General features: G+C 55.7%; 1 protein-coding gene and 1 pseudogene across 2 annotated transcripts; both read right to left on the reverse strand.

The window, feature by feature from the left end:
- Positions 1-4,098: 4,098 nt before the first annotated feature.
- SIX2 (SIX homeobox 2) lies at positions 4,099-8,228 on the reverse strand. Of its 2 annotated transcripts, none has more exons than XM_028516119.2 (2): positions 7,542-8,228; positions 4,099-5,342 (listed from the first exon to the last, which is right to left on the reverse strand). In XM_028516119.2, exons 1-2 carry the CDS (start codon positions 8,099-8,101, stop codon positions 5,015-5,017), a joined length of 888 nt encoding a protein of 295 aa, XP_028371920.1. In that variant the 5' UTR covers positions 8,102-8,228; the 3' UTR covers positions 4,099-5,014. The 2 variants fall into 2 exon arrangements, with proteins under 2 accessions (XP_028371920.1, XP_028371919.1); XM_028516118.2 differs by having other exon boundaries at positions 7,536-8,228.
- Positions 8,229-15,659: 7,431 nt separating this feature from the next.
- LOC114500831 lies at positions 15,660-16,142 on the reverse strand (annotated as a pseudogene).
- Positions 16,143-21,510: the final 5,368 nt, after the last annotated feature.

Below are 21,510 nucleotides of genomic sequence, written 5' to 3' on the forward strand. Positions count from 1 at the left end.
TCCTAAAGAAGGCTACCTCTGCATGCCTACCCTGTGCCAGCCTCAGGTTTGTGAACCCCTCCATGAAAGTAGGGTGCAAGTACGGACGCCTGATGCCCTCGAAAGGCAGGCCTTTGGGCGCGTCCACACAGTGTTACTGAGACTCTCTGGATACCCGTGGTCGGCGGTACCTGAAAGCGGGTGGGGGGGGGGGGCAAGCCCTGCTGCTGAGATTGTGGTGCAACGGAAAAATTCATCCCCTTGGAGGGCACCCAATTTCACCCTCTCCACTCCGATTCCACTCTGCAGCCCCGAGGGTCATTTTTGAGCTCCAGCCGCACAGGGACGCGCGGAGTTCCGGGAAGAGAATCCTGGGAAGCAGCACGCGAGGCCTTAACCCTGACACCAGGACTCCGGGTCTTTCAGACCCAGACGCAGCTCTGTTACGCCACGTCCCCGCAGCCGCGACCCAGAGATCCTCCTTCCCTTCTCGCTCAATGGCCCGGGTCAGCAGAGGCCCCAGGAATCAGGATCCACTGGCGCCGGGTTGCGTTCTGGCTGCGCAAGAGGAAAGGCTGGTCCTCCTCCAGCCCCAGGCGCCTCTGCTTTCGAGCAGCGCTCAGGCGTGGCCCGACTTTTCCGGCTCCCAGCGTGCCCTGGGCGCGCACTGGCTCAGCCGCTCACCTTGTACTTCCAAGGCGAAGGACCTTCCCATCTACGCACACCAGAGCGTTTTCTCACCCTACGGCCCACACAGGGTCTCTCATGCCGTACCACGGTACAACCTCACACACCGGTGCGCCCTGGTTGGCGTCCCCTTCCAGTGTCCCTAGGCGGCTTTGAGTGTCCAGGGGACAGAAGGCGTGGCACTGGGATGGGGACCACAAAAAAAAAAAAAAAAAGAAAAACGGAGGCACTTAGTCTCAAGCCCAAGTCCCTCTCGGCCCTTCTCCATTCGCCATTCAACACAGAAACGCAGATCTCTCCCTTCTGGGTCCCGGCAGCACGCTAGCGAGACAGGGATGCTGCCGGGGTCACCGAGGCTGAATTCCCTGCCCCAGACTCCGGCGCCCCCACTCAGCTGGGCTTTGCCCAAATGGTGTTTCCTACAAGGACTGGGGGAAATTGAAGACTGAGTAGCCTGATGTCTCTCTGTAATCTCACCAGCTCCATTTAACCTTTGTACGTGTGGCACACCATCACTGCCTGCTCCCGGGGCGGACACCCCTCTCCCCCACGCCTACAGAGATGTGCTTTGGGTTGGGACACTAAGTTCCTGGCTTGAGCCGAGTCCTGGTGAGGGTTGCTTAGTGTGGGTCCTGGCAGGTACCAGAGCCAGGTGGGGGTGAGGTGGGGGGGAATTTAGGAGGAAGTAGGGGCACCCCCATACTCCCCTCTGCTCTCAGTAGCCCCTGGCTTTCATGGCCCCAAGCAGCTGAGTTGGCCAGCTGTCCCCAAGTGCTGGGTTCTAACTTCTTCATTCTGTGTCACCTTCAAGGTTTTCGTGGGAATGGGACCTGAGGACAAATGAAAGGTGAACACGGTCACAGGAGCAGAGAAGGAAACTTGAACTTCCAGTCGCTGTGTCCCTTCGGTTGCCGGGGCAAAACTCCCGGTCTCTGTGCTGCTGCAGGGAGAGAGGGGCAAAGAGAGAGGAACTCTTTTTGGTGGACTCTGATGGGGAGTGGTTGTGTTCACCTGGCTACACCTGTGCAAAAGTTACCTCCTGAAAGACTGGCTTGTATTGATTTATGTAATGGGCGAGTAGCTATTCGGGTTTATTTCCAGAACTTCTGCATAGTTTACCTGTTTAAATAAATGCTTTCGGGGTTGGCTTTCCAAGGGGGAATGCAAGAGTTGCAGCAAATAGTGTGGGGTCTACGCTGGGGTTCGGTTTATGAAATAATACTGGTGGAGAGGCATGTCGCCCCCTACTGGCCAGTGAGCGATAGGGAAACTCCAGCGATCCCACCTAGGCCGCTGGAAAGAGCGTGCCCACGCACAGGTGGGATCCCTAACTGCCTGGGGCTAGAGCCATCCGTATCTCTAGGACTCGGTGGCCTGATGCTGAGCCCTGCCCAAAAGCTGCGCTGCAAGGCTGGGCCCTGGCCCCAGCAGGTGGCTGGGCTGGACTGGCTGCTGGCAGGGGCACCAGTGTGAGTGTGGATTTGTGTGCTTCTGGGAGATGTCTTTGTGTTTGTATGGGTGAGCACATGTATTTGGGAGGAGCTCATCTGTGTGTGTAGCTCCCAAATATCGGGTGGAGAGTGTTTATTTTGCCTGAGGACATGTTAGTGTTTTTGTGAAAATGGGCTGTGTGGGTTTGTGCGTGTTTGTTTCTCTGTGTGTATGTGTACATGTGAACATGTGTGACAGTCTGTGTATTTCCCTATGTGGCCATCACATGTCAGGGGGTGAGTGCTTTCCGTGTCATCCACAGTGCCCGACACACACAAGCTCTCAATCCTAGTGAATCGAATTATAAAAGCATGCGCTGTGCCCTGGTGAGGATCAGCTCACAGCCTGTTTGCCTGTGTGTCTGGGAAGCAGGGGGCAGGTCGGGTTGACGTGGGCTCCAGGGGCTACTGTGCTTTCCCCTTCCCAGAAGCAAGCCAGGGTCTGTCCGCTGGCCTTGGGGGACACAAGGAGGCTTCCTGTGAGCCTCTCCCCCTGTGTCCTCAGGCAGCAGCCGACACTTCACCCAGACAGTCGTCGGAGGTCGGACCACTTAGGCCCCATAAACACAGACCAGGTCCATGGAGGACCTGCGTTGTCCTCCCAGAGAGAGGCTGCGAGAGCTGCCAGGGCTGGAATTCCTCCAGGAGTGCCAGGGTGTGGGGGTACTTGGTGAGGCCCCAGGGGGAGCAGTCTTAGCCGGCTGAGGATTCATTTTCTTGACTCCCGGGCCCTGCACAGAGCGAAAGCCCAGACACGGTCCCTGCGCCAAGCTAGCTCACTCAGTGTGCCGTGTCTGCAAGAGTCTGGACTGGGAAGGGACCCTTAACACTCAGAAAGTTCGCGCCAAAGCGTTTTCCGTGAGCGCAGACTGCACCAGAGAGGAAAGGCCCGAGGAGTTCCCGCTCCAGGATCACCTTGCCGGAAGAACGCGCGGCATCCCGTCCTTCCCTTCCCGTCTAGTCCGGACGGGCAGGTTTGGTCCCCAACACCCTGGTCGCGGAGGTGGGATGTGTCCGTCACCGACAGTCGACCGTGACCTGAAAAGCCTCGACTTCCTCCTGGAGGAGACCCGCCCCTTCGCCTGGACCAGCTAGACTTGTCGCTTAATAAGAGTGGGGGGTGGGGGGGGCTCAGTCCCCTGAGGGGAAGTGTTGCTGCAGGTTAAGCTACAGCCACAGAGGCACCTAGGGGCAGGACGCGCGGAGGTGCCCCCTCGGCTCGCCAGCCAAGCCCCGGCAGCACGGCTTTGCTTCCACTTAGAACGCGCGCCCGAGCAGCCGGCCTCCCCGAGTCTCCTCCGACTTCTCTCGTCCCCACCCTTTCATCTCCACTGCAAAACTGCAGATTTGTGAGCGTGGAGACCTTCGCTCCATGGCCACACTCACAGGACTTGGGCTTCGAGACCAGAGGAGCGCGTGAGCAGTGGCCCCTGGGGCCAGCGAATCTGCCCCGTGTGTCGCACCCTGACTTGGGGACTGCGATCGTCCCCGAGTGCGCCCTTTCAGGAAATCTGCACCGCGAGATTTGTTCCCCAGCCGTGGTGCCTCCCAACGCAGGTACCCATGCTCCACGCACAGCTTCCCATTCCCCCCCCCCCCCCCGCGTCCAGGAATCCTCAAGGTAAAGAGGTGGTGCGGGCACCGCTTGGCTGGTGGGCGAGGAGGGGTGACCAAGAGGAGCAGCCTTCCCCTCCCCGCTTCTACACGGAGCTGCTGGGACAAGAAAAGGGACAGAGGACTTTGGAGGAGGCCCCCGAATTTCCAGTCCCTTCGCTCCACTTTTCGACTCAGACACGTTGTGTATGTGGGAAGGGGTCTCCGGGTTTTGGACTCCTGGGGCATCGTTGCCCAGAACCGGGTGGCGAGTCCCTGCAGGGAAATCAGACACTGCTTCACTGAAGGCTCGAGGGCCTCATGGTATGTGTCCATATATATATATATTTATCATTTCTAATTTTATTATAAAATAAAAGCAGAAATATTTCTCGAAGAACATTCACATGAGGGCATAACAGGGAGACGGCAAGTCCGCGGCTCGGGAGGCACGCTCCGCCGGGAGCACTGCAGCCGCAGTGCCGGGAGGAAGAGGAGAGCGCAGCGCAGAGCCGCAGGCAGAGCCAGCGGGCGGCGGCAGGGGGTCCTTCAGGGCGTCTCGCTGCCACCCTTCTCTTTCACTTAAGTTACTAGGGCAAAGCGGACACCTGCAGCCCCAATGACCGCCTCCCCACCTGCTTAGGGCCTCTGGAGATGGCCTAGGTTCAAAGGCCCTGTCTTTCGTTTGCTTTTCCTCCTCCCACTTCCCATCCCAGAAAAGGGAGGGACGAGGAGGGACAGAAGGCCATGCAGGAGGAAAAATATTGAGGGGTATAGACCCAGGGGCCAGGATACACAAGGCGAGCCGAGAGAAGAGGGACAGAAACAGAGAGACAGATAAACAGAAATCTAATGAGAGGTGACAAGCCAGAAATATAGAGGGAAACGGACAGGGTCAAGAAGGGGAGAGAAAAAGGAGAGAAGGAAGGAAGGGAAAGGAAGAGCCAGGGAAGGGAAGAGAGAACGGAAGAGGAGAGAAGGTAGGGAGAGAGAGTGTAAGACCGGTGTATAATTTATTCTCTTCCCTGGTTCAAGACCCGGTCCCAGGCCTCCAAAGGCTCTCCAAAGCAACTTGTTGAAAGTAAAGCCCCAACAAAGACTACACCAGAAGGCCGTGGGCCCTGCCGGGGCCAGCGGTTCTGCTCGATCGCGTGCGGGTCTCTCAGTACCTGGCGGGGCCGCCGGCGCCGGAGGCCCTCCCAGCACGTGTCTCTCAGGTCCCCGGGGCCTAGCCGGGCGGCCAGCGCGCCGAGGCGGGCGGGGCTCTAGGAGCCCAGGTCCACGAGGTTGGCTGACATGGGGTTGAGAATGGAGTCCTGCAGGCCGTGGTGGTGCTGCAGCGGGTCCGCGCCGCCTCCGCCCGGCACGGGCACGGGCACTGCGCTGGGGCCCGGAGGGTGGCCCAGGCTGTGCAGGGACGGCAGCCCGGGGGGAGGCGGCGGCGGGCTGAGCAGCAGCGCGGGGCTAGACGACGAGTGGTCCGGCGTCCCCGACGGCGTCTTCTCGTCCTCCGAGCTGCCTAGCACCGACTTGCCGCTGCCGTTCAGCGACGCTGCCAGCGGATTGTTGGAGTTGGAGTTCTCGCTGTTCTCCCTGCAAGTGCAGGAGCAAAGCAGCCAGGTCAGTTGGGAGACCTGGGCTGCTCAGCGCCGCGACGCCCGGGGCCCGAGCCTGCGGTCCTCCTCGGAGCCCGAGCCGCCGCGGGCTGCCTGCGGGTGTTCGGTTTCTACCATGTTCTTTTGGCCTGGTCTGGGGCTCTCATTCTTTCTGCCAGTTCTCAATCTCTCAACACCGATTTCTTTCTTACCCTTCTCCCGGTATCATATCTTCTCACTTCTCACGCTCTCAATCTCATGAAAATCTTTCTTGCTTTCTGTAGGTTGTTCCCCCCATTCTTCACCACCGCCCCCTCTCCCCCCGGCTTTGCTAACATTTCTGTCCCAGAGCAGAGGGCTGGTGGGGGGGGGGGGGCTCCCTGGAGTTGCGTGTGTGGCCAGGATGGGGAGGAAGAGAGGACGTCTGGCTCCTCGGAACACTTTTCGCGTCTCCTCCCAGGACTTGCTGGGTAGGTGCGGGGCCAGGAGAGTAAGAGACCCTAGATAGGAGGCACAGAGCCCCACTTAAAGTTGGGGATCCCAGAGGCCTTCATCTCCTTTTGCTTTTCTGTGCTTAAGGGAAATATCTGGCTGCCCAGCAGATTCCTGGAGCTAAGAGTCCTTTCCCTCTGGCTTCATACTGGCAGGCCGGGGGAGGGCTCTCCTCGCTCGGCCTAGGTGCAAGGCCCTGTGGAGGCAGAACTCCCTCTCCCTGGCGGCACAGGGAAAACTTCAGCTGGGGGACTGGAAACTGGGAGCTTGGAGGGCTCATAGGGGAGTGGGGAAAGGGGAATGAAAGGGACTCCTAATCCTGCCTCAGACCTTCCCATCGCCCAGAAAACGAGCGACTCTGCAGCCGCTACCTGCGGCCTGGCCTGAGAACAAAGTTGTTTAGGAGTCTGGACTCGTGCCATTCTGGGTGGAAGGGGACCCCAGCAGGGAGAACCCACCTTCTGCCCTGCCTCTGACTGACAGCTCTGACAGATTTGGAGATTTGAACTTTTGGGTAGATTCTCTTCACTGGCTTCCTGAGGCTTTTTCTTTCTGTTTTCTTAGAGGGGAACTTGCCACAGGGCTGGTAGCTAAGAGTTTATCATTGTGGATGCTGTACCCTCATGGTCTCAGACGCTAGGGTCCACCAGAAGCTACCCCTCCCTCCAGAGATCCAGTTCCACTGTCAATCCTCCCTCAAACCCTGATCATTCAAACTCTGGGTCGCACACATCGTGTACCACCAACCCAGGGAGGAGGCTTGTCTTGCTGCTGCCCTCAGGCTGGATTCTGTCCCGTTTCCCCTCCAGATTTGGGTTTCTGAGGGGCAACAGTGCTGGCAGCCACAAGGGCCCACGGTCAATCGTTAGGCTAGTTCAAGAAGTCTTGGTTTCCCCGAGGACAAGCAACTAACAGCCTCTCTGCTGTCCCAGCTCACCCCAAACCTATGCACCTACCCACCAAAGAGGGTAAGACCAGAGGAGAGAGGGGTCCAGGGCCTGGCAGGCCAGGGAAGGGCTGCTGGGTCCGACAAGGCTGAAAAGGGGGCATGCACTTCTCTTCTTCTGCCCCAGAGCTGACACTTCCTCCCCAAGCTTTTTGCCTCTTGGTCCTTCCTATGCGGGATCAGATTCTCACTATCGGCTCCCATAACCAGACAAGGGAAATTCTTGCCCAGGCCCCTCCCTCCACATCCAGGTCACACCAGGGAAGTTCCCATCCCAGTCCTGACCCCTAATCACACTTTGGCCTAAAACCGAGTAAGGCAGACAGACAGTTCTGGGAAGTGCTAGGAAATTCGCACAGGCCGCGTGAAACCCGCAATCCCAACAGTCCTAGGCCAAACCCACTCGGCCCTTCGGAGGACTATTAGGTCCTGCCTGCTGTGCCCTGCTTGCAGGCCATCCGGGAGCATTGTCTTGCTTTCTCCCAGGAGCTCGCTGCCTCTCTATTTTTGTCCGTAAGCGACCAGGCAGTTAGTCCACAACTTCCCCAACAGCTTTGCCCGCTTTAGACAAATCCCTGCCCTCTGGCTCTCCCCAAAGACCTGAGCGCCATCCGCCGCCCAGGTCAGGCCTGGATCCACTTGGGCAGTGGCCGCGACTATGGGCCCACCTTGGGCCTCTCCTGGGGATAAAGCCGATGCCCCGTGACCTCCTCCCTGGAGCCCACGGGGAGCAGGCGCTGGAGCTCTACTTACTCGTACCTTTCCTTGGCTTCGGCTGCCCGGTCGCGCTGTCTCCGGTTCTTGAACCAGTTGCTGACCTGTGTGGTGGTGAGACCCGTGGCCTCAGCCAGCTCTCGCTTCTCACGGGGCGAGGGGTAGGGGTTGTGCGCGTACCACTCGCGCAACACGCTGCGACTCTTTTCCTTGAAGCAGTAGCTGGTCTCCTCGCCGTCCCAGATGGAGCGCGGCAGCGGAAACTTGCGGCGCACGCGGTACTTGCCCACGGCGCCCAAGGGCCGGCCGCGCAGCTTCTCGGCCTCGATGTAGTGCGCCTTGAGCCACAGTTGCTGCAGCTTGGCGTGGTTGTGCGGCGAGAACTGGTGGCTCTCCAGAATTTTGTAGAGCTCGCGGAAGTTGCCGCGGTGGAAGGCCACCACCGCTTTGGCCTTGAGCACACTTTCATTCTTGTGGAGGTGCTCGCAGGCGGGCAGCGACCACAGGAAGCGGCCCAGCCGCTCGATGTTGCCGCCCTGTTGCAGCACTTCGCACACGCACGCCACTTGCTCCTGCGTGAAGCCGAAGGTGGGCAGCATGGACATGATGCCGGCTGCGCCCCCGCCCGCGCGCGCCCTCACCGGGCTGCGCTGTCCGGCATGGGCGCCTCCCCGCCGGGCGGTCCGGGCCGAGGGGCGGGCCCCCTGGCCCGGCGCTGGCTCCCGGCGAAGTCCGAGTCACTGCAGTACGTCCCCGCGCCGGCCGCGGCTCCCAAACAGCTCCTCGTCCCCGTCGCCTGCGCGCCTCGCCTGCGCCCTCATCCAAGCCGGGGGGCCGCCCGGGGCGCCGCTCGGCATGCTCCGCGTCCGCCCGCCCGCCCGCCACTCCCTCGCTAGCTTCTCACTCGGTCTCCCTCCCGTCTAGCTCGCTCGCAGCTTTTTTAATAATATTATTCTAAGCGGGCATGAGGCGCGGCGGCCCGCACCCTGATTGGTCTGGTTATCTGACCCGGGGCCTGCCCGCGCCAGACAATAGTCGGAGTCAAATTATTCGCCATGGAGACGCTGTCAGTCACTGGTAACCCGAGCCCCCGCGGGCCTGGAGGCTCCCCCCGGCTGGCTCCGCTGACAGATCGCCCGGCTCCGCGCGAAGCGGAGGGCGGCCCGAGACGGGAGCCGGAGGCGCTCCCAGAACCTAGGAGGCGGAGAAGTCCGGGCAGGGGCCCGCGGCGGCGGTGATTGACGGGGCGGACGCCCAAAGAGCAGGGGAGGGGACGGACACGGGAGGGGGGCGGAGTGGAGACGCGCGGGGAAGAAAAGGGGAGGACCGGGGCGGGGAGGGAAGAAGAGAGAAGGGAAGGCGGAGGACTGTTTAAGGGGGTGCCGGGAGGAAGGGAAGAGAGGGGTGGAGGAAGCTTCGAGGGGGAAGAAACTTTGGGCAGCCGTAAGCAGACTCCGCAGGGTGCCCCCGCCGCACTCCGGGTCACCCCAGCCTTCCTGGGGCCACTGTCTGCGGGTATAGATTCTGCCCGGGAGCCGGCCTGTGAGATGGGAAAGTTGGAGTTGCTCCGACGCCCCTCAAAGATTTGGCTTTTCCTGCTGACTGCGCCCCACCCCCATCCTAGGAACTCCGGACCAGAACAGTCCTCGAGGGAATGGGGGAGGGAGTAGGCGAGAGAAGTGGGGAAGATTTGGCAGTGACCGTAGGCGGACGCCTGAGAATCTACTTCTTGGAGGATCCCGCCTTTCCCGCCCTCTCCTAACCCAGCGGCTGCCCTGCAGGCGGTCCCACCCCGGCTCGGAGCTCTCTGTCCTTGCCGGGCGGGGACTCAGACTTAACCCCACGGGTCCCACGCGTCGCGCGGCTCTAGACGCGCCCAGCACTTCCGTGTGGCTTCCACAGAAGTTGACTCCGGTCTGTAGCTCCCGCAGTCTGCCCAAGGGCAGGCTAGGGCCTGGAGACTAGGACGGCCGGCGCTCCTCCCGTGGCTAGTTCCGGGGGACTGAGTGGAGACCCCCCCACCCCCACCCCAATCTGCGCCTCACCTCCCGCCACTTCCAGCTCAGGAACCTGGTCGCTGAGCTCAGGAATTAGGGGCTTGAAAAGGGGGCCCTGTTTTTTTGCTTCTTTGTCAGGACGGTGTGGAAACACGTGTTACTGGTTCTCTGGGAGAAGGGCTGCTGATGTTATCTGCTTTTTTGAAAAGCCAGGGGCTGAGTTTCTTCCCGCACTGGTCCTTTCCATTTCGTTTTCCCTCTTGGCTATGAGTTGTTGCAGGCCTGAGCCGATCTGGCTTCTGGAGCCAGGATCCAAGCCAACACAAAGCCCCGGCTCTGCCCACAGTTTAAGACTGGAACCTGTGTCTAGGCAACGTTTCTTCATTACCACCCTTTAAGCTTTCTGGGAGGTTTGTGCTAGGAGCACTGGAATGGGAATCCAGAGCTCTGGGTTCAAGTTGCAACTTTGCTTGTTGTCTATGAACAAGACTACTATTCCTCTAAGTGTCTTTTTTCCCCTCAAGAGTTGCCCTCCTGCTCAAGCATTCTAGAAGTCTTGGGGGTGGTTGGGTGGGTGTTTGCATGCTCGAAAAAATGGAACCCTGGGACTGTTCCCAAGACTTTTTCTTCTGGGGCCTACCCTGGTGTGTTGAGACCACAGTGCTGTCAGAGTATTTTCTGAACCAGCCAGGGGCAGCTCCCTGCAGAAATCCAGGCGGCATCTTCAGAGTCTGTGTGTGGGCCACATCCAGGCCATTCTATCCAGAGCTCTACCTGCCACTAAACAGGGTTCACTCCAGGCTTGGCTTTTGAGGATTCTGGGAGACATGGGGAAGAATTTACTTCCCCCTGCACACACTGAGTGTCAGAGCCTACCTTCTGGCCCTTGAGAAGGGGCAACCTATGCTTTTCAAGACCTCTACTTCAGCCACATGCTTAACTACTGGCAGGCTGGTTCCAACTCTGGCCATGGCCATTTTACACCCTGGAGATGTCAGGCCAAGGCTGTGGGGGAGCACCCCATCTGGGACAGGTGAGTGGGACTGGGCAGTCAGTCCCTGACATGCAACTTTGCGCCAGTTTGTGATCTGTTCCACCTCATTCCCTGCCCCGATTAGACGATTAGATGAGGCCTGAGTGATCTTCCAGGTCCTTGCTGGTGCTGGGTTGGGGTGAGCCTGTGAATAGACACCTTGAGAAAGCAGGCAGTCTTTGCAACCTCAGCCATAACTTCCACCGTGAAGTGCCCCTCCCTGGACCCCTGGAGTTTCAAGAGTGACCTTCCACCAGGACTGGGCCCTGCTTGTATTCAGCTAAAGCAGATTTTCTGGAACTTTTCTGGAGCTTCAGATCCATCATCCTTCCAGCATTGCGCTCTTTGTGACCCCTGGACACTAGGCGCCAAGAGTCAGACCTGCCAGGAGAACAGACAGAGGACCCGCCACCTTGGATAATATAGTGTGTGCCGAATGAAGTCATTACAGAACAAGTACAGAAAATCTGCAGCTCCATTTGCCCAACGTATGGGTGTGTGTCCATATGCCCTAGTTCTCCCCTCCCCTCATATTTGCAGGAAACCAACCGGTTCTAGCAGGTCTGGGCTAGAACCTCTTGCCAGTAGCAGCAGCTGAGTGCCTGCTAACCTAAAAAGGTTACAAGCTCAGCTAGTGTTTCTTTGCTGTGAGTGAAGCCCCCTCCCTGACAGTCTTTGCCATAGGACGGAGGACCTGCGAGATGGCTGGGTGGGGATTTGATAGACGCCAGCCTGACTCTAAGGCAACCTCAGCCCCTAGTTCTAGTGCTCAGAGCAGCTGCTGGAGGGGCCTGTGGGTGCCAGGCGCCTTGGACTTAACCCCACCCCAATCTACAGAATCTCTTCCTCCTTCTTTCCCTAAGGCATGCTTGAGAGGCCTGCACTTACTATTTCATCAAGCACAAATAGGAGAAGCTCCATGGCTGGGGATGAAAAAGCTTTTGTAAACCCGTGGAAATCTGGGCTTCATTTAAGTGTCTCCTTTCACCTCCAACGTGTGCTGGAAGGCCCTGGGACCCGACTTTCTGGAAGGGGGCAGCAGGGGCAGATGGATGGGTGTGTGAACACCGCCTTTGCTCCTGACTCTTGGTCAGGGACGGCCTGGGACCTTTGTGTCTGGAACCGGGCCGGAAGCTCCCCAGAGCAAGGCTGGAGGGCCCCCACGGGTGGCACCCCACTATCTGGCTCTGGGTGGGCACATTGCCCACTTGAGGAACTTTTGGAGAAAGGGGGAAAGCATCCGCACCGGCCTCCCAACATTTCCCCTGACTTTGGGTTGGGGCCATTTTGGAGAGCAAGGGACCATCTAAAAGGAAGAGTTCCTTGCCAGCTATTGCAGAAATCCCCTGGGCAGACTCTGGCCCGCCCCGCACCGCAGTTCCGCACTCCGGGCTGTGCGCTCTGGGTTGTCCTGGGGGTGGGGGGGGGGTGGGGATAGCGGGGTGGGGGGTGGGGCGTCCGCCCTCCCGGAGCCCAGGCGTGGGCCCGCCGCGGTCCTGGAGCCTTTTGCTCCCACCGGGCCTCACGCTTGGGCCTCCGAGGTGCGTTTCGTTGAAAGCGGGCAAGCAGCGTAGGGTGGGTATATACCGAGGCTCCAGGCGCCTGCCCACTGCCTCCGCCTGTCCCCCCTTGCACCCGCCAGTTCTGTTGCGGACGGGTGGATATAGCGAGTTATTTGCAACCTCCCGAACCCTGTGTTGCCCAACGTTTGGGACAGGTGAAGGCGCGGGAATTCCACTCCCGCAAATTCTCCGTTTCAGACAATGGTCCGTGGGCGCCCGGAGCCCGGGGCTAGGTGGCAGGACACTGGGCTCCGAGTGGCTGCCCTCCTGAAACGGGGCGTCGTCCGCGCCGCGGCTGGCAAGGTCACAAGCGCCCGAGGGTCAGAGCAGCAGGGTCCCCCGTGGCCAACGCTCTCCCTCCGCCCTTCGGACCTTTTGCTTCCGACCCACGCGATGACCTGGAGGGTCCTCACGGGAAACGGTTTGGAGGCGGCGGGCTCACCGGGGCTCTCGTTCAAACGAAAAGAACGAGAACTAGGGCCCGGGTCCCGCGTGGAGGCGGCGCAAGGACCGAACGGGGCTCCAGGCGTGTACCCAGGCCCAAGGCGCTGCCGCCTTCCTGCGACGCTTGTCCGGGCTGGTGGCCTTCCGTCCCCGCGCGGTCACCGCGCAGCCCTGGAGTGCCTCCCTCCCCGTGCGGCACCCCCTGCCGGGCGGGCACGGGAAGCCTGGCCCCCTTCGCCCCGGGTTGGACAGGGGCGCGGGCGCGGTGGGCCGGGCATCCGGGCGAGGGGCCAGGCGCTCCGCTCTGGGTCCGAGAAGCCACATTCTGTCGGTGTGAGTTCACTGGAGCACACCCCACCACCGCCGCTGCTGCCTTCTAGAAAGTCTGCAGCCGGCTTTTTTCCGCGGGACGGTAGAGGGCCTGTGCGTTCCGGACCTGCCTCCGCCTGCCGCTGCCCGCGAGCGCCCCCACGCGGTAGGTCCCAGAGTCCGGATCGGTGGGTCGGTTCACTGCCCGCCACCCCAGGGCTCCTGCGAAGGAGGGAGGGGGTGGGGGTGGCAGGCCCGCCGGTTCCCTCCTCCTCACCCCCCTCCCTGCACTAACCGGCCGCGTGCACTGGCAGAGGGGGCACCAGAACTGGGGCGCATCCGTGGAGCCTGGAGGCCATTAGGTTGCCGAGGTCTGATCCGCCCACCGTTGGAGGACAGACACCGGCTTTTCACTTTCGCATATGCTCTCTGGAGAGTCTGGATCTGCCTCGCACACACTGGGTGCCCTGGAAATGTCTGAATGACCAGAGTGACTTGACTGACAGCAACAACTGGGAAGTACTAGGCCCATAGGAGAATGGCCCTCTTCCTCCTCATACCTCCTGTTCTTCCCTCCCAGTTCCCTTTCCGCCCTCCTCTTCTTTGTGGGGGAAGGCTCAGAAAGCTGTGATGGCTTCCTCCAACCATAAGTAGAGTCTCCATAGGGCTGCATAGGAACGACACTCTGAATGCACTGCTCTCAGAAATTCCAGGTCTAACTGCCTACAGCACTGCCGAGTTCCTCGTGTTGCAGGAAATAAACCTTTTTAAGCAGAGTTATTCTAATTTTTGTGGGGTTGCTGTTTTGAGTTGCATTGCCTTAGTTATTTTACAAAAATTCTCTGTAGACAACGTGTAGATCAGATTTCCTATAACAAGTGACTTTTTTCCCCCCTTTTTTTCCATTACCTGTGAGAAATTCTATCTGGGAGTAGGGATTCCTGGCTTGGCACTTCTCTCTCCTGCAGTATCTATTTTTATTACCATTAATTACAATGCATCGGCCCCACTCATCAGTGACACCCCCTCCCCTTGGCTCTCTCTGCATTTGGGTCACGCCTGGGCAAGAGGGCACTCCCGCCCAGCCATTTGAAGGCAGCCACATGGAGGTTTTTCCACCAAGTTCTGCCTTTTTAAAGGAAACCTGGAAACAGCCAGGGCCGTTCTTAACTCGGAAATCCAGTGCTTTATTTTGTTGTCTCTGAGAATTAAGGCTAAAGTCCAGAGGCTGTTTCTTACAGAAGAATGTGTGCTAATTAATTTATGTACAGTGCTGTGAGAACGCTTTAATCAAGTAGGTAGAAACAAGATACAGCACTGCTGGGGAGGGCACGCGGCTCGGGGAACATGGGCCTGAGGCTGCTGCAGAGGGACCAGGTCACTTTCAGCCTCAAATAAATGTCCTCTGGTAGTACTGTGGCATTCTGGCTTGTGATAACAGGTGTGGCTGGCCCTCGGGCAATTACCACCTTTGTTCTAATCATTCTCGTATAGTTGCACTGTTAGTAAGCGTGCACCTATGGGGAAGGTTGGGGCGGGGGCAGAGCAGAGGATGTGGTTTTTGGCAGCAAATAGACCTTGGTCCTCGGTCCAGATCCACCACTCTAGTAAGTTACTCAATGTTGGAGCCTTATTTTGCTCACTTGTAAACTGAGGACAATAACCTAGTGCTTGGCACACAATAAACATTCAGCAGTTGGCTATTGAATTAAATACAGTTGCACTGGAGATAAAGTTTATGAAACATCTGGTCCACGATAGGTGTCCGATAATTATAGCTATTTTTGTCATCAGACTCTGATGGGATAGTGTGTTTACATAATTGCATATAATTAGTGTTATTTCAGAAAGCACCTGACTTGAGCGTCAAAAGGCTGATTTAGTTTCCAGGTGACAGATATTATTGAGCTTCTATTGTGTGTTCAGGCCTGGGCTAGGCACTGTGGGAAATGCTCAGATAGGTGAGCAGAGGAGGTGCAGGAGCAGTTGGAAAGACAGGACTTGTACATACAAGGCCACCTTGGTCTCCGAGGCTCGCCATCCTCAGCAGCCTTGGAGAGAGTGTGGGTGTTGGAGGCAGGCTATCTGGGTTAAATCCTGCCTCTGCCACTTAGCAACAGTGTGACCAAGGGCAAGCCACTTAATCACTTAATCTTATGGAATCAGTTTCCCAGTCTAGTGAGAATAAAAAGCTGGTGTAACAAACACCTTGCTCCCAGGTGTTTGGGAAGAGAAAATAAGCTAATGTATGTGGGAAGGCCAGGTCCCTGCTTGGAGAGGAACAGGAGGACTTAAGCTGCCATAATGTTTTGCCTTATGGTGTTTTAAGTAATATGTTTTGTAGCCTCAGGAACACTTTAATTTAGGGTCCTTGTTCAAAGTGCCTGTGGAGGAACACACATATACACAGTCAAATAGGAATGTATGCGTATATACATAGAAATAATTTGTATATATAAGCAATAATTTGTGTATATACACATGTGTATGCACAAAACACATATATACTGATATTCATAGGAAATTATGGATACACCCATTCATACTCACTTGAGGAAATAATTCCGGAAGTCATGGGAATCATTTCACCCTCAATGCACCGTATATGCCTGGGTCACCCCATAACCAGTCTTCCATGAGAGTTTAGTCACAGTTTGGGGGTTTTGAGGGGAAAGAGACTTAGGTAGTAAGAGGGGTGAAATTGAAACTAGAAAATGTAAATACCTTCAGTTACTGAGTTTTTCCCCTTCTGAATAGCAAGCATTCTTGTTCTTTTTTTAAAAATTAGTATAGAGGTCTTTTATTTTTCTCCCACTTATCATGCCCTGAACTCCTAGGGAATGGGTTCCAACCGCTCAGGCTCCTTCCCAGTGGTTCTCACACGGTGCGCTTCTCTGGGTGGAGCAGGCTGACGCTTCAGCTAAACCCAGGCACCTTTCTCTTTGGCTTCCTTCTTTTTCTGATCATTCCCCTTCACATGTTTCAGGAAGCTATGTCAACTCTTAGAATCGAGCTTAACGTGCTCAATCTGTACAGTAATTCTCTTGGCAAGAATCTTGCCCTTAACCTGTTTGTTTACAGCAATGCCCACCGCATGCCGGGTGACCCTGTAGACTCGCCCAGTTTTGCCAGGGAGCATCTGTGGGCATCCTTTCTGAGCAGGGCCCATCCCTTTGATGTCTACAATACCACCTTTCTTGTAGATTCGCATGCAAGTAGCCAAAGGAACAACTCCATGTTTTCTAGAAAATCTAGAGAACATGTAATGGGTACCTCTCCTCTTTCCCTTTGTGCTACTTATTTTGGCGAGTTACTGGAAGATGGCCTGGAGAGCAAGCATTCTCAACTGGAAATGTCTATATGTTCAATGTGTTCAACTTTGTGGCTACTGGGCCATGGCTGGGTATAAGGGCATTCTTGAGGAATCTATAGTTTCTACTCTCTCTCTTTTTTCCCTAGCTCATATTTAATCTGAGAAGTTCCTAGAAGGTCCATTGTCACTGACATCAATACTGACAATGCCCACCAGCAAGTCAATTGAATCTCATTTTATTCTGGTCAGTGAAACAAAGATACTTATTTTCCTAAAGGATCAGTCTAAGGAGTGTTCAAAGTGCTTCTCCTCTGTATCCAACTCTGCTGGGCTCTGTCGGGGGGAGCAGGGAGGAAGACACCATTATGCCTTCTAGCAATTTATAGGCTAGTTGGGCAACAGAACCAACCTGGGTGCGGCAGAAGACAGTAAATCCACTCACCGCTACCTGTCACCATGACTGGAGTACAGAGGTCGAGAGGAAGGAAATATTGTGTGCCTGGGTGGGCAGGGAAGTCTTTTTGGAAAAGGTGGCCTTGATCTGGGCCTTGAACAAGAGGGAGAATGAGGAGAGAGGGAGAGGCCCGCGTGGGACCAACGGAAGTCAGAAGTCCGGATGAGAGCGGGCCTGAGTGCTGCCTCCCCGACCCGCCTTCGCTGCACTTGAGAAGGGCTCCTAGGGTTTGTGGTCATCACTTATTTCCCTCTAGCTCTCAGAAAGGAGAGGGCGAGATTGCTGAGAAAAGTCAAAATATGTAGAAGTACGCAGACTCCACCACTGCACATTTATTCGGACCCTATCAGGGGACGGCCCTGGATGGTAAACGCAGCCCCGTGGCAGAGGAAGGTCCGGGGCTCACCGTGTAGTCTGAGAACCGTGCACGGTGGATGGAGCTAATCTGAAGAGCAGTGTTTCTTATGGGGTCAGAGAACCCATTGGAAACGTGAGGAAAGTCCTCTCCCCAAGAAAACGCTTGTAGGTGCGTATGAACAAAAGGCATTCAATGGCAGGGGTTTGCAGATCCGGCCCCCAAGCCCAAGCTCATCCCTGGGTCTGTGGTGTATACAGGTGCAAGCTGGGAGGGCTGTGGAGGTGCAGCAGGGTGCTGGAGACCATGTGCTCTCCGGAAGCCTCTAGCACCCCTTTGGGGCCAAAGACAGGGCTGTCGTCACCCTCCACAGCCACTAGCCTGACAAGCAAAAGAGTGGATGGAAGAATCTTTGCACTCACCTGCCCCATCCCACAGTACCAGGGGTCTCTCTCCCCATCAGGGGCAGGGACCTCTTCTACCCCTTGGTCAATATAGTCAGTTTCCTCAGACACCAAATATTTATTCTCTCCTCTAGCTGTTCAAAATTAACTGGACTGAATAATTTCTCCCTTGCAGCCCTTGACTGTCCTTGAACGTGAAAATGGCCCAGCACCCAGCATTGAGCCTTGTACCAGCAGGAGTTAAAAAAAAAAGGCTTTTGTTAATTTAAAAATAATAGCTAGTTTTTATTGATTGCTTACAACATGCAGACACTGAGCAAGGGCTTCAGAAGCAGGATTTCATGGACTCCCCTGACGCCTCTGTGAGGTGGGTACTAGTATTAGGCCCATTTTACAGAGGGTAAGTGGGAACGTGTAGTGCACAAGTTTATTTTATTGAGGTTATCAATAAATCAGTGAAGTGGCAGAGGACAGAGATAAACCAAGGTCTGCTCACAGAGCCTGGGCATATAACCGCTATCCTATACTTGCTACTCCAAGCAATCCAAATGTGCAGTTAACGTTGAAGACACAGACGGTGATTTTTGGCAGGAGCAAAAGAAAGAAAGGGGACACAAAGACCTGCCCAGACGCCAGGCAGGTTAATCGATGCCGGCACGACCGAACACTGCTGCGAGGCCGGGGCCTCTGCCCTCCCTCCAGGCAGGTCCCAGGGGCAAGCTGAGCTGGATGCAAGGACAAGCCAGTGCAACACCTTACTGGTATTTTATTTCAGCGATGGCCCAGGCAGCGATGGCCCAGGTTGAGGGAAACCACCTCACTGAAAAAACTGGCTCATTTTGGAATGGACATTCATTTCCGACTGCCCCCTCCCCTGTCTCCCGAGCTGGCGGGTGTCAGAGGGAGGATATTTTCTTAAGGATGAACTGTTCCTGAGCGTTTCCTGCCACCGCACAGGTCTCCCTTCAGCAGTCTCAGGGCCTGTTATCTAACACCTCCCCCTGCTTCCAAACATATTCCAATGAAAATAAAGTTCCTCTATGAAAAGCCCAGAGCTTTCGGGAACCAGCTGGTCTGAACTGGCCCTAGGAGCAGGCCTAGTGTGCCATCTCCATTCCCTGCTACGGTGGGAAGGCTGAGAAGTGTTTGGTTCTGTTCAGCGCACATTTTCTCAAGTGTCTGGAAGTGTGCCGGGCACTAAGTTTGGGGGTAGGAGGGTGTCAGCCCTTTGGCTAAGACCCCACCATTAAATAGTCATTTTGTGAGAATGCTTAGTTAGCATTCCAGTGGACAGGGTTCAAAGTGTCTATGAACTTGAATGGGACCAAAAATTGCATCTTTATTTTCACTGACCTCTAAGTGAAATTTAGCAGCTCCTTCAAGAATGTAGGCACAAACCATAGCAGCATTGGGTGATACTCTGCCTTCCTTACCAGCAGAAACCACAGATACTGTTACGTATGAGAGCTGATGCAGACATTGTGAAACACCGATGCTCATCACGACTTCGAAATTATCGTGCTTAGTAGACCTACTGCTACATCTTGCAATTTAAAATGTTAATAAAGAGGTGCATGTGTTACTATATCACTTTGAAACATTATTTTTATAGCTTCATTTCCACACAGTTCATTATTTTTCGCAATCACGAATACTTTATGCTATGCATTAGAAGATATTATTTGGAGAAGGATTCACCAGATGCCAAAGATACAAAAATTGGTTAAGAATCCCCGTGAAACTGACGCTCGTTTAGAGCTTCTCCCTTTAGTACAGGGTCGCCCTGTTTTGAAGGAGAATTAATTCCTCATCTTTCACCTGCTCAAACTGGCTCTGGCCAGACATGCGAGAGAAGGAGGAGCAACCTGGGGAACCCTAAGAGGTCTTGATCTGTTTAGGCCTCAGTTTTCCCACCTAAAAAATGGGGGTAGCCACGCCCATCAACAGGAGGTGCTCCTTCCCCATTCCTGGCTGGTTAGGGGGCTGGCAGAGCGGTTCAGGCATCAGGTGCCTGAACTGGACACAGCTGGGTGCTGAGCCGGGCTTGGTGGCTTCACCGAGCCAGCTGGACCCTCTGAGCTTCCCGCGTGCCAAGATGAAAACAACTATTTTTTTCATTTGGGATCCAAGATGCTGAGTCACGGACAGCTCAGAAGAGTAGATTTTATTGTAAAACCATCCAAGCGGCCCCTCCCAAATCCCTGCTCAGCAGGGTAGGTCTCAGCCCAGTTCTGATTCTGAGGGGGCGCCCGCAGGAAGCTCTGTGGCGGTGGGAAACCTGGGGCTCTATGAAGCAGGTTCTAGGGGGAAAGCCCACGTTTCAGAGTTCCCCAGGGAATGCCGGAGCCAGACCCTTGTTCTGGGGTATCTGGGGTCCTCTTCCATTGGCTTTGTCCTGAGTCTGTGTTATTCCTAAAGTCTCTGTTGATCATGCTCCAGCCGGTGGGGGCCCTGAAGGGAAAGAGTGTTCCTGTCCCCATTGACCTGACCCTTTGGCTGTGGGTGGGAGAGATCAGTCTGGCTCACCCGATATAGCACAGCTTCCCGGAGAGCTTCAGCTGCGCTGCAGGCAGGCCGGGAGGAGAGGCTTGGAGTGAGCAGGGGCTGCTGACTGGAGGGAGAGGGACTGAGCAAAGGGGCAGAGGGCACAGGGGAGGGCGTTCTAGGAAGGGGGTCAGCCTGATAGCAGGAGCTATAAGGGTTGTAGTAGCCAGGGTGGGGGGCAGGGAGGGGTTTTGGGGAGGGGGCAATGTAATGAGATCAACCAGGAGTGAAGTAAAAGGCAAACACTGGAGCAGCGTCGGCTGTGGGAGGTAGGGCATCAACTATGGAGGACTTCCAGGGAAGTTGTTTTGAGCAGGAGAATCAATGCTGGCTGTGTTGCAGCTTTGCAGGGAGGGGTAGGACTCCAGATTTCTGAGTCTAGGCCCTAACTTATTCCTGAGTTATTGCTCTCCTGTCTTTGTAAATGTAGCAACCACCCATCCATCTATTCACTTATTGTCCATCCGTCCATCCATTAACTACCCGTCCACCCACTGATCCACCCACTCTGCCTTCCTTCTCACACCTCTGCCTGGAAGCTCTGTCACCGGGCCAGAGGCTGTGTTCTTTGCTGTAGTCCTGGTTGCTACCATCGTTCCTGGAACAGAGTTGGCCCTCAATAAATATTTTTGAACAAATTCTTTCACTGAGATTCACCCAGCCATTCACACCGCACAGAATGCTTCTTCTGGAATACTGAGTCCATTTATCCCTGCTCATCGCTGGAGCCACCTCTGGTTATCTGGAGAGTCCAGCATGTGCCCTCACTACCCAACAGAGCCTCAGCATCTCTTTCCCCTGCAGTTTAGCTAAGCACCTGGTCCCAGATTTGCGGAGACAAGGTGTGTAGCCTTGGGTGCCGTGTGGTTTCTTTGGCAGAGAGGTGACAGCTTGGGCCAGCAGACCCCTGAGATTCTTTAGGCTCTGAGGGGCTCGGATTCTCTACCCTTAACTCGTTGCACTGCAGGGTGAGTAATGTTAAAAGCTGCTGGAATTCAAAGGGATGTTTCCCCGGACTCAGTGATTTAAAGTACATTTCTCAGCAATACAGAGTTGCCCTAGCTGAGCAGCTAATCATTCCTCAGCCCTAGGAAGCCATGCTCTTCTGAGAGTCCCATTATGGACGTATTACCCCCCGCCTCCCCACCTCATAATTGGGAGGATCCAGGAGTGCCCAGAAAAAGACTTAATTGCTCTGAGATTGCGTTACTCTCCTGATTAAGTCACTTAATAAATGACCACATCAAGTAGCCTGAAGCGAGGCATTTCCTAAGAGGGCCGAAATCACTTTTAATTTCCAGGGCTGTGTGTTTTCCTTCTGCAGCCCGGAGCTGCTGTGCCCAGCCTGCCATCTGAGAAACATTTCTTCAAGGTGTCAAAAGGACGTGTCATGCATTTGGAATGAGGGCTAAATTAAAAAGCCATACAACACATCGTTATATAAATAGTGAGATATTCCTGGCTGTTTCCAGTATAAACTACCCATTTGGCAGTCTTTCCTTGCACAGAAACAACATGTAGCGGGACACTTGCCTGACGTTTACACCTTCACAAACACATACATGCACACACATGTGTGTATATATATGTATGCACAAA

Source organism: Phyllostomus discolor, chromosome 6 (assembly GCF_004126475.2).
Source record: "Phyllostomus discolor isolate MPI-MPIP mPhyDis1 chromosome 6, mPhyDis1.pri.v3, whole genome shotgun sequence".
Taxonomy (NCBI): Eukaryota; Metazoa; Chordata; class Mammalia; order Chiroptera; family Phyllostomidae; genus Phyllostomus; species Phyllostomus discolor.